The 13,142-nt window shown below is 38.5% G+C and overlaps 1 protein-coding gene across 1 annotated transcript in view; it reads right to left on the bottom strand.

The window, feature by feature from the left end:
• The window catches only part of LOC125238365 (dedicator of cytokinesis protein 1), a 102,685-nt gene extending 90,888 nt beyond the window's left edge, over nt 1-11,797 (bottom strand). Inside the window, 1 exon segment of the mRNA XM_048145671.1 lies at nt 11,669-11,797. Within this exon segment, the coding sequence (XP_048001628.1) occupies nt 11,669-11,714 (46 nt within the window). The 5' untranslated portion in view covers nt 11,715-11,797.
• Nucleotides 11,798-13,142: the final 1,345 nt, after the last annotated feature.

Genomic DNA, 13,142 nt, shown 5'->3' with positions numbered 1-13,142 from the left:
ACACAGACAGACAGACAAACAGACAGACAGACAGACATACACACAGACAGACACGTCAAACTTATAACATCCCGTCGTTTTTGCGTCGGGGGTTAAACATGGTGCGTAGAGTCCCTCCATAAGCGCTAAGAGCAGTGGCCTAGCTGGTAAGAGCGTGCGACTTTAGATCCGCGCGGGTTCGAACCCGGCTCGTACCAATGACTTTTTCTGAACTTTATGTGCGAAATGTCATTTGATATTTGTCAGTCGCTTTTCGATGAAGGAAAACATCGTGAGGAAACCGGACTAATTCCAATAAGGCCTAGTTACCCTTCGGGTTGGAAGGTCAGATGGCAGTCGCTTTCGTAAAACTAGTGCCTACGCCAAATCTTGGGATTAGTTGTCAAAGCGATGATGCGATGAAAGATGGCGCCTTTAATATATAGGATGTCGGTCCGACATCCTATATCGGATCGGATAATGTGAAAACGCACTGACTGTGCAGCTGAGTTGCAGTAGATACACTTAACTATGACCCTTAATTAAATAATGTCGTTTCAACACATGGTGTAGAAGACTCCCCTTTGCCGCAGGTTAAAAATAAACTTAATTGTTATTTAACCCTCCTATATTGTTTTTTATTTGTTCTAAATAAACACACAAAATAAAACACTAGAGACACTAGACTGCATAATACCTTAGATAAAGATCCTCTTACACCAGCCAATTTTCAGAAAATCACGTTTGTAATACCTCTGCCAGACTATGCTCCTCGCGCTGACTCGATGTTGCCCTCTCCGCCCACACACTGCCCTATTCGCGCGATTAATCGCACTAAGTTATTCCCGGCCCTTTGACTCGAACCAAAAAACCGACAAAATACGGAGCGGTGGGCATGACGAGTAGCGCGGCACACTATACCTCTGCCTACTTCCCACGCCGCTCGTCGAGTGTGTAGCAGAGGTATACGGGACAATGGTAGATCAATTCATGGAATGCTGCCGACGTGTAAGGTTGCCAGAGGTCAACGAGGATTCGAAATCTTTTAATACGTCCTCAAGCTACGGTGTCTTTTTACCATCACGCGGACCGTACTCTTGTTTGCTATCGATTTTATAAAAAAAAAACCGGCCAAGTGCGAGTCGGACTCGCGCACCGAGGGTTCCGTACAAACCTGCAAGGTTTACAAAGTTCGTTCATTACGACAATCGAGTCATAATATATATTTTGTAATGTAACTAAAAATTTAAGGTTTTCGGAATTTTTCCTTTATGTGTGCTATAAAACGTTGCTTCATGCCAAATTTCAAGATTCTAGGTCGACTGAAAGTACCCTTTAGGTTTTGATTCCCTTGCGAGTACTTGCGAGTTTCAAAATATGCAGCTTAAATTGCTGTTTCTTTTGATTGCGTTGACATAGAAGTTTGATTTTGTTACAGCTTAAAGGTATTATAGACCTGAGTATTTGGTATGAATTTCAATTTAATACCTCTACGCGTTTATGAGGAAATGAGTAGTAAGGTTAAAATTATTAAAAAAAAATATATTATGTGATGTAACTAAAAATTTATGGTTTTCGTAATTTTTCCTTTATCTATGCTATAAGACGTTGCTTCGTACCAAATTTCAAGATTCTGAGTTCACGGGAAGCACCCTGTAGGTTTTGATTCCCTTGCAAGTGTCGAAAATTTGCGGCATAAACGGCTCTATCTTTTGATTGCGTTGGCTTAGAAGTTTGATTTTTTCACAGCTTCAAGGGACAGTAGACCTGAGTAATTGATATAAATTTCAGCTTCATACCTCCACGCGTTCCTGAGAAAAAGGGTCTTGACAGACGGACGGACGGACAGACGGACAACAAAGTGATCCTATAAGGGTTCCGTTTTTTCCTTTTGAGGTACGGAACCCTAAAAAGTGTCATTATCATAATTCATAAGGTCCTTTTTGGTACGGAACCCTAACAACTAAGCTACTTGGTTGAATAAGCTTACAATGATAACATATAAACAGCGAAGGAGCTCACCACGAGATAAATCGTGTGATAAAACTGGGCGCATATTAGCATATGTGCAAATTGCACCAGCTGCCGTCTGCATATAATGTGCATGGAGATAGGGTGACCAGACGTTGGGGGGTTTTTGGGACATCAGGCGGGCCGTATACCTGTTTGCCACCGAAGTGGTATAAAAAAAAAAAAAAACATCTCAATTTTTAACCCCCGACGCAAAAACGATGGGGATTTGTAAGTTTTTTAAAGATAGATAAAAAAGATAAAAATCATTTATTGTATAAACCATTCTACATATATTATGGCGCCTTAACCTATACGTTACAAGAACAACTTACTGACAGTTTGACGTACCTATCTGTCTGTGTGTATGTCTGTCTGTCTGTCTGTTTGTCTGTCTGTCTATGTGTGTGTCTGTCTGTGGCATTCTAGCTCTCGAACGGATGAACCGATTTTGATTTAGTTTTTTTTTCTGAAAGCTGAGTTAGTCGGGAGTGTTCTTAGCCATGTTTCATGAAAATCGGTCGACATGTCGCGGTTGGGGTATTTTTTTCAAAATTTTAATTTTGTGGTTAGGTTATACTGAAATCTTTTGATAATGACTAACTAAGTATGTAGAAAACGCGGCAATGGTATGTAACTATGTAAATTGCTTGAAATTGTGCTGCCCGTGTAAATCGTGTAATGTTAGGTTTGTTTGGTTGTCTTTTTTATACTACGTCGGTCGCAAACAAGCGTACGGCCCGCCTGATGGAAAGCGGTCATTAGTATCTATTAGCGATTAGGGGCTTGCCAGCAAAGTGAAAAGTGGCAAGTAGCCACTTGTCACTTTGCTGACACATGCTGCTGGGACACATAATTTGGGAGCCAGTGTGGGAGAACCATACCGTATTTAATTTCGGTTACGTACGCGTATTTTTAAGCGTTCTAAGTCAATTATTTATCTGAGCCTTTCTTTTATCCTTTTATCAAAAATTCCTATACCGGCAAATATTCAGAACAACGCATTTATATTACACGATACAACGGTAGAAAATTCACGGAATGCTCTTTATTAAAAACGTCCCAAAGGAAATTTGACATGGGTTTTAGAAGTTGCTAAGTATCAAAAAGGTAAATGTCTCAAAAAAAATTGGTAACTAGATATTCATAACGGAATATTTTATTTCTGAAACGGAATATTTAGACCTCTCGTGTGGTGACGTGTTAAGAATTTCACCAGCCCCGTGGGTGTCGTAGAAGTCGACTGTGCGATATGGGTTCCATTGCAGTACCTATGGGCGATGGGCTGACATGGCTACCTGTCACTGCAACATCACAATTTCGTTTTCATTCAACCGCTTAATTGCAAAGAGTGGCACTAAACGTGAGCAGTTTCATGTGCTCTGCCTACCCGTTTAGGATTACAAGCGTGGATTTATGTTGGACACATTTTTCAATATGTAAAAGGAAACTATCCAGCGAATATCAATGGACATGGTAACCCTTATGCAGATCATGTGCAATGTGTTGGTTTGTTGCCAGAATTTGGCGATTATGATACCGAGGGTTTGTGCTTTTTGTGAGTCCAAGTTATATAGAATACTTAATAATCTATTAATTGTAACTTTATGGCTTGTGAGGTTGTTTAAGAAAGGCAAACAAAACTATAACTAGTGACTCTAGGATCTGTGCGCAAACCACAGATCCTAGCTTTGAAAACACAAAAGTAAAAAACCGGCCAAAAGCGTGTCGGTCCACGCTCAGTGTAGGGTTCCGTAGTTTTTCGTATTTTTCTCAAAAACTACTGAACCTATCAAGTTCAAAACAATTTTCCTAGAGTCTTTATAAAGTTCTACTTTTGTGATTTTTTTCATATTTTTTTAAACATATGGTTCAAAAGTTAGAGGGGGGGGACGCACTTTTTTTTCCTTTAGGAGCGATTATTTCCGAAAATATTAATATTATCAAAAAACGATCTTAGTAAACCCTTATTCAGTTTTAAATACCTATCCAACAATATATCACACGTTGGGGTTGGAATGAAAAAAAATATCAGCTCCCACTTTACATGTAGGGGGGGGGGGGGGTACCCTAATAAAACATTTTTTTCCATTTTTTATTTTTGCACTTTGTTGGCGTGATTGATATACATATTGGTACCAAATTTCAGCTTTCTAGTGCTTACGGTTACTGAGATTATCCGCGGACGGACGGCGGTGAAATTGTGGAATGAACTGCCCCGGTCTCTCAAACAGTCTCAGTCTGTGGCATCACTCAAGACTAATTTGAAGAAGCTTTGGCTTTCCAACCAAGCGTGATCTGGTTATGTGTACTCCTTCTGAACCTACTCCTATTTGAGAAGTACATATTTCTTGCGATATTCATATTTATGTATATATATTTATATATCGTATTTTATTTGTGTATTCGTATATGTAGTTTATTTCATAATATTATTTAGTATTTATGTAGTTTATTTACTTGTGGACATTATTTTGGTTTATTTCTGACCTTTATTGTACTTCTGTAAGTTTGTCTATCTTGCCTACTTTAATGTTCCTCTCATCTAATCTAAGGTTAGCTGGAAGAGATCCCTTATAGGGATAAGTTCGCCTTTGTACCTCTGTTCCTGTAAACTGTATATGAATCTGTTGTACACAATAAAGTGATTACTACTACTACTACTACTACTACGGACGGACGGACGGACGGACGGACGGACGGACGGACAGACAGACATGGCGAAACTATAAGGGTTCCTAGTTGACTACGGAACCCTAAAAATTATTAGTTCTAAAAGTCATTATCAGTATCACAGACAAATCACGGTAGTCTGACGCGCAGTATATTTACGCTATTGGCAATTAAGCCCTGGCAATTTCCGCGTATTACAAAATAAAAAAAAAACTGGAAAGACAAAAAGAAATTAGGTTACAAAATCTTATGCGAATCGGTTGAGAATTAAAATTAAATAAAATTAAAATTTCAAACTAAATTTGAAAAAAAAAAAGATTGCGATCTGTAGAGGTGGCCATTCATCCGGGCATACAAAAGCAAAAGTTAAAACGTAAACCTATTACGCTGTCGCTAAGGTCAATAAATGGAAAAATGTTACAGAACGTTACGTGTAGCAGTGTAAAGTGAGTATTTTTACCTAAATCACATTTTTCATCGATTACCCTGCCTAGGGATCGATTTTTGATTTTCGAACGCACGAATTCGCCCTTCGAAACTTTGTGGAAAACGACGTAATGCTATTGAAAAAGGACGGCTAGTAGTTTTTAAAACTAGTGGAAACGACCACTCGTTTTCGAATTCTGTTAGTAGAATTTAAATCGCTAATAGTGGAGATGTTATTGAACGAATTTCACGAAATCGAATTTCACGAAACCGAGATTCAAAAATCGGCCCCTAATTGGCAAAAATAATCAAATTGTGACATTTTGTAATCAATTGTTCTACAATACTCAAACATATGCTTGATGCTTGTGTGAGAAAATCATTATGTCATTATTAAGTAGATGTGTTTGGTAATTCTTACTAATAATATGATTCATACAAATCTTGTATTATGAAGCACTTAGTTACCAATGTGATGTAATCTCACATAAATTAACTTAAATGTGTAGGTGTTTATTTATAAGTATAATCTCAGTAAAATAATCTTTTCAAATTGACTACAAAAAGGGGATCAAATCAAAAAGGCGCAGGTTTTTTAGTTATCTCGTGTCGTGCACAATCTCAGAAGTTCATTGGCTACGGTGACCTCTTTTCAACAGGCGGGTTGTCTGTCGCAAATCTGGTAGAGAATACCAAATACAAATACAAAATCATTTATTCAGCAAATAGGCCACGGGGGCACTTTTACATGTCAACATTACAGAGTATTCATTAAAGTTAAACAAATGAAATTAATAGAAATAGAAATACCTGCCAAATGGCAAAAGTTTCATGAAAGGCGAACTAAATAATGTTTAAGTAAATAAATCTTATTTACACTTGAGTATTATTTTTAACCCCCGAAAACGACGGGATGTTATAAGTTAGACGTGTCTGTCTGTGTGTGTGTGTGTCTGTCTGTTTATCTGTCTGTCTGCGTGTGTGACTGTCTGTGGCATCGTAGCTCCCGAACGGATGAACCGATTTCGACTTAGTTTTTTTTGTTTGAAAGCCGAGTTAGTCGGGAGTGTTCTTGGCCATGTTTTATGAAAATCGGTCCACTACGTCGCGGTCGGGGGTTTTTTTTAATTTTATTTTTTTACTTCATTATGCCCTCTTCATTTCTGTAAGTTATTTGCTCAATGTATGGTCCTTATGAAGTTATGACACAATTGTGCGTAGGACGAGAAGATATTTGGTATTGTATTGCACACACTTCACCTTATTCAAAAGAGGAGGTACAATGTCAGAATATAATGACTAACATTTTGATTGTTAAAGCCAGTGGTGGGCAAAGTATCCGCTTATCCGACCCGCAAAAGGATTTTATCCAGCCCTCCACCGGTCCTATAGTATATTGGAGTAAAACCAGGGGCGGCTCACTCCGCGATTCTATCGCCGCGCTACAAGTACAGTCGACTACAAATGCAATAAGGTGAAAAAATGGATACATCTCTTTGTAGTCGACTGTACATGCCGGCGGCCACGAGTTCGCGGCCCATTGAGTGGTGACGACCTTCGCGCGGCGCAATAGAATTCAATGTCGGCTGCTCGCGTGCGGGCCGTTTGTACTGTAGGTAAGAATTTAGAATGGAGGCATTTTGTGCACATCAAAGGAGTGAGCCTTCTGTACTTTTACTAATATATATTCTGTGGTAAAACGGGGCTCCCTCAGAAATTCCTTTCCAATTTTGCCCCCAATGAAAAAAGTTTACATACCACTGGTTTAGGCCAGGGGTTCTTTAAATACACAAGGCCAGTGGTGGGAAAAGTATCCGCTTATCCGACCCGCAAAAGGATTTTATCCAGCCCTCCACCGGTCCTATAGTATTGTGGGAGTAAAACCAGGGGCGGCTCACTCCGCGATTCTATCGCCGCGCTACAAGTACAGTCGACTACAAATGCAATAAGGTGAAAAAATGGATACATCTCTTTGTAGTCGACTGTACATGCCGGCGGCCACGAGTTCGCGGCCCATTGAGTGGTGACGACCTTCGCGCGGCGCAATAGAATTCAATGTCGGCTGCTCGCGTGCGGGCCGTTTGTACTGTAGGTAAGAATTTAGAATGGAGGCATTTTGTGCACATCAAAGGAGTGAGCCTTCTGTACTTTTACTAATATATATTCTGTGGTAAAACGGGGCTCCCTCAGAAATTCCTTTCCAATTTTGCCCCCAATGAAAAAAGTTTACATACCACTGGTTTAGGCCAGGGGTTCTTTAAATACACATAAATGCATGGCGCGAAAGACTTGGGTGAATTATAACAAAATTGTCAACAAAATATAAGTTAGAATTGGCCTCTAGGAAATATTAGCTAAACAAGGAAACGCCGAACGTACAAATAGCTAGGGTAAACGTAATCGGATATAACGAGCACGCAACGTTTTTGTAGACTTATATGAGAAGCGTTACAACTTAAAAAGTTACGACTATACTATCGCAGCGAAAACGCAATATGGTAAAGCTACACCATAGCAATTATATATTATATTCTGTGGCAAGGGCAAGGTGGCGAGAGTCCCATAGAAAATTTGAATTTCCCACCTTTTTTTAGTTCCAATATTTGGTTGACCGTATAGTGACTATAGTTGCGTAGACAGAGACACTGTTCAAATCCTTTACACTCGAGCAAATACAGACTAGGGATGTTACGGAGGTGGTTTTATCGGAGCCGAAGCCGGAACCGGAGATTTTAAATTTGCATTAACGGAACCGAAATCGGAACCGAAACCGAAACCGAAGCCGAAACCGGAACCGGAGATGTATGTTTAAGCCGCGGAGGGAGAGAAATTAGTACCTAATTTTTCTCCCTTCGCCTGCGTCAAGTAATAAAAAACCCGGCCAAGAGCGTGTCGGGCCACGCTCAGTGTAGGGTTCCGTAGTTTTCCGTATTTTTCTCAAAAACTACTGAACCTATCAAGTTCAAAACAATTTTCCTAGAAAGTCCTTATAAAGTTCTACTTTTATGATTTTTTTCATATTTTTTATACATATGGTTCAAAAGTTAGAGGGGGGGGACGCACTTTTTTTTCCTTTAGGAGCGATTATTTCCGAAAATATTAATATTATCAAAAAACGATCTGAGTAAACCCGTATTCATTTTTAAATACCTATCCAACAATATATCACACGTTGGGGTTGGAATGAAAAAAAATATCAGCCCCCACTTTACATATAGGGGGGGTACCCTAATAAAACATTTTTTTCCATTTTTTATTTTTGCACTTTGTTGGCGTGATTAATATACATATTGGTACCAAATTTCAGCCTTCTAGTGCTAACGGTTACTGAGATTATCCGCGGACGGACGGACGGACGGACGGACGGACGGACGGACGGACGGACGGACAGACAGACATGGCGAAACTATAAGGGTTCCTAGTTGACTACGGAACCCTAATAAAACAGTGGTATTATTATTTCGTATTTTTTATTGTTAATTAAAAAAGTACCTTCATACAAATCAGTACCTACCTAGGTGTGTAGGTATAGTCTCGACATTATCAAACAGGCATGGGAAATAAAAATGAACACCTTATTGTACGATTGAAAATGTTATAGCACAGGTATGTAATACATACATACAAGTCCAAACCTGTTTTCATAGCCAGGCACGCGCCGCGTACTGCGGCCATTAAGTTTCGGTTTCGGTATGACTTTCGCTTGAAATAACCGAAGCCGAAGCCGAAGGTGTGAAATCAACCGAAAGTTTCGGTATATCGGAACCGAAGCCGAAGCTCCGTAACATCCCTAATACAGACAAGTGTTTGTCACCTTGGTTAGGTCGCCCTCTCAAAAACGAGACAAGCGAAGTCAAGCCAAAGCACGAGTGTTGCATAAAAATTAATTCAATTGAGCGAATATTAATATTGACAGCGTGAATGTTTTGACTGTCGACAATTGAACTTCCTCAGGTGGAGGGGCCTAACGGGGTCACGAATTCACGATATGCGAATCAGGGGGCATACCGGGAACATCAAAATTTCGTTATATTATCAGATAGCTCATATTTAATGAAAATAAAAAATTAAAATTTTGAAAAAACCCCCGACTGCGACATAGTTGACCGATTTTCATGAAACATGGCTAAGAACACTCCCGACTAACTCAGCTTTCAGACAAAAAAAACTAAATCTAAATCGGTTCATGCGTTCGGGAGCTACGGTGCCACAGACAGACACACACACAGACAAACAGACAGACAGACAGACAGACAGACACGTCAAACTTATAACACCCCTCCGTTTTTGCGTCGGGGGTTAAAAATAAAAACACGAGGAAATCTAAAAGAGAATCTCAAAAAATATTTATTTGATTTGCCACAGGTAGGGCTTGTAGAGAATGTAGAGTTAGAAGCTTGGCTCTACACGAGATCATCATCATCCTCCTTGCGTTATCCCGGCATTTGCCACGGCTCATGGGAGCCTGGGGTCCGCTTTGACAAATAATCCCAAGATTTGGCGTAGGCACTAGTTTTTACGAAAGCGACTGCCATCTGACCTTCCAACCCGAAGGGTAACTAGGCCTTATTGGAATTAGTCCGGTTTTCTCACGATGTTTTCCTTCACCGAAAAGCGACTGGCAAATATCAAATGACATTTCGTATATAAGTTCAGAAAATCTCATTGGTACGAGCCGGGTTCGAACCAGCGACCTCCGGATCGAAAGTCGCACGCTCTTACCGCTAGGCCACCAGCGCACCAGCGGCTCTACACGAGATCTGTGGCGTATTTCACCACAGTGACAATGATACTTGACACTAACAAATCTGTTCCTATTTCTGGGTTGATAAATGGCATTGGTACTCATTGTCAATATTTCCTTGTTGAACAAGCAATGAAAGGTGAAGTGTCACTGTGGTGAATCTGGCCACTGATAACTTTTTGACCAGCCAGCCTTATGATTTGTATTGGTAAGGTAACTTTAGACATGAAAATAAAATGAAATGTTTTGGTAGGATCAGTTTTATCAAGAAATATAACAGTTTGCAGTCTGACCTAGCGGTAAGTGGCTGCCTGCTGAGCTGCAGCCCTCTGTTTGACTCCCGGTAAGGGCATTTATTTGTGTGAAGAGCACAGATATTTGTTCTGGAGTCATATACATATTGTAATTACTATTTTTTATAAGGGTGTTTATCATGTTTATATACCCTCCTGAATGATTGGCATGTTTAGCTAGGAATATTTATTATATAATTTAAGGAATAAATAAAGAATAAATAATATTGTTATCTGAGTACCACACAATACAAGCCTTTTTGAGCATACAGTGGGACTCAGTCAATCTGTGTAAGAATGTCCTAAAATGTTTATTTAGTTTACGGGTATAACCCCAAACTAAAATTTACATGTCTGCTAACTAGGATAAATTGTAGGAAAACTGGATGAATGGTATGGCCTTAATTACATAAATTTATATTGTTATTTATATTATTTACCTGCTTCTACATTTTTCCCTAGTGATAAACCAAGGGATGTTTTTACTATTATTTATAGCCTTGTTTCAGAAATACATTTTTATATATTTGTTTCTTAATCTATGATAACCGATTCTGTGTGCCTTTGGGCAAAGGCCTCCGCCAATCTTCTCTACTCTACTTTATTTTGCACTAATAATATTCCAAGTTTTGGTTCTTCGGAAGATAGTCCACTATCATATGATCATAGAAAACATGCCGTCCTTTTTCTTCACATTGGAGAAAAAGGGAGACATACAGACCTATGATCATATTTCTATGATAAACATATGATAGTGGACTATCGGCCTTCCAGAAATCTTTTCAATGTCATCAGACCGTCTTTTAAATAATAAAATATACTAAGGGATTTAAAAGATAATAGTTCAGTTATTCCCTTGAGGAAGTCCGCTATTTATGAGGGTAAAAAGGAAAATTTTGTAACAAAACTGTAAATATAACTATAGGTAGTTCAATTACAATAAAGATGATGAATCTATGTAACAAACAATGATGTTAGGAATAGCCATGTTTACATTGTATTATTGGACAAAAACAAATAAAACAAACACAAAGTGTATGAATATGATGTCATTTAAGCATCATCATTTTTATAAGCAAATAGTTTTTCAATATAACCATAGAATCAACTTTTTTTTAAACCAAACTTTAGTTTTAAAATCACTTTTTAAATCTAATTTTATTTTATAGGGCAAAGTATTCCATTCAGCCATCATTAGAATTAAATTCATGTCGGTTTAGTTATAAGGTCAAGGAAAACAGAGGCGTATGTCACATTGGATTCAATTAAGTGCGATGCATTAGTTATCAATCAAGTTACTTAATCATCAGTAACACAGGGAGTGGCCCTCTTTATACTCACATTTCACTACTTTATTGCATAAAAATATTAGTAAAAAATGTAGTGATATCACTGATAGTATTAGGGACACCGTGCTGATACAATGTTTATATTTATCTCGCGATGCGGGGGGCATCTCTGTAGCAACAAGTGGTTCTCACTTCCCATAACTGATTACGAAAAATTCACAGCAAAAAGTAAGTTTATGAATCAAAAAACTCACCGACGGCATAGCACTTTTCATCCTTGATAATTCGCCACACAGTCATACTGGTAAAACACTTTTATTTTGTTAAATTTTAGTAAAACGTACGGCTCGTCATTTTTATCGCGACTGAGACTTTGTCAAAACATGTTGTCTATGGTCAGAGTAGTGATGCGCTGCGGCCGTAGTGAGACACTAAGCGCACCGGTTAACGATAACGGAAACCGTTATTAACGTTATTGTCTATGAATTTATTCGTTAAAATAACGTACTGAGGAATTAAACAACTATGCTCAATTTTTGAATTTTTGTTATAATATGTATATTAAAAAGTACAAATTTCAAAATTACAACAGTGAAGGACTCGACTTTTATAATTTGTGCACGTATTTTTATTTGCAAGAGCGATAAAAATGGTAAAGTATTTTTCCATTATTTTTCCATTTTTCGCAATAAGACCAGATAAATATTTTGAATAGAAACCGTTTATAATTTAAAAAAAAAAAACATTTTTGAGTAAGTAATTTTTAATTACAATATTAGTATAGGTATGCGACTTATTAATCTAAGTTGTTCTAATTCTATTACTACCCAGATCATAAATTCGTAGTTTACTTGGTTCTTAAACTGTAATAGCTGTCCAGCATGTTACGTAGTCTGGCTTTAGCTTCTAGTTCTAACGTTTTCCTTTGAAAGCCACACCGTCCACCGTCTAAGGCTAAGTTTGTGCAGCGCCTGAACAAACATTAACAGCAAGGCATAGGATATTGGCATGCAAATTGCTCACGTCATTACTGCAGGCGCTTGAGACATTGATTAAGTACCGAAGCTTTTGAAAGGCAATATATTATTACGTCACTACTTTTAAAAAATCTCGTATCTCACGCGGTTTCTCAAAGTTAAAACGCAGTAAGTCTATATGCATTCCATACATACTTACTACAATTTTCTTTTCATTGACAGACGAAGATACAAGTTTTTTTAAAAAGTAGTGACGATTAGTACTTGATTTACATCAACGACGATTTAATACGAGACTGACGAAGCCCATACAAAAAAGCGTAACCCTGAAATGTATGGGCCTTTTAGGCTTAAAACTAGATGGCGCAGTTTCGCAGCCTGGAAGTGGACAAAATCATACTTTCCCAAAATATTTTTGCGTGTTTTTATTTTTGGAGTAGTTATGGGGTGGGTACCATCGATAATTGATATCATAACAAAAATAATTTAAAAAAATGTTTTGAAATTGTCTGGTCTGGTTCCATTTTTTTTAATGTCGTTTGATGTGCAAAGTAAATGGGTTATGATCAAGCGCGGATCCAGCTTCGTGCCCAGGGGGGGGGGTCACGTGGTAAAAGCCCAGGCCCCAGAGGGGGGGGGGGGGGCACGCACGTGGTCTATTTGTATGGCCAACCTAGCAGTGGCGGGGCGTGAACATTTTCGTTGGTAAAGCCGGAGGGGTTTTTGGCATCTGTTTTTTATGTACTTCTAA

The sequence above is a fragment of the Leguminivora glycinivorella genome, chromosome 23, assembly GCF_023078275.1.
Source record: "Leguminivora glycinivorella isolate SPB_JAAS2020 chromosome 23, LegGlyc_1.1, whole genome shotgun sequence".
Classification (NCBI taxonomy): domain Eukaryota; kingdom Metazoa; phylum Arthropoda; class Insecta; order Lepidoptera; family Tortricidae; genus Leguminivora; species Leguminivora glycinivorella.
The sequence above is the reverse complement of the archived record's forward strand: the minus strand, read 5'-3'. Positions and strand labels throughout refer to the sequence as shown.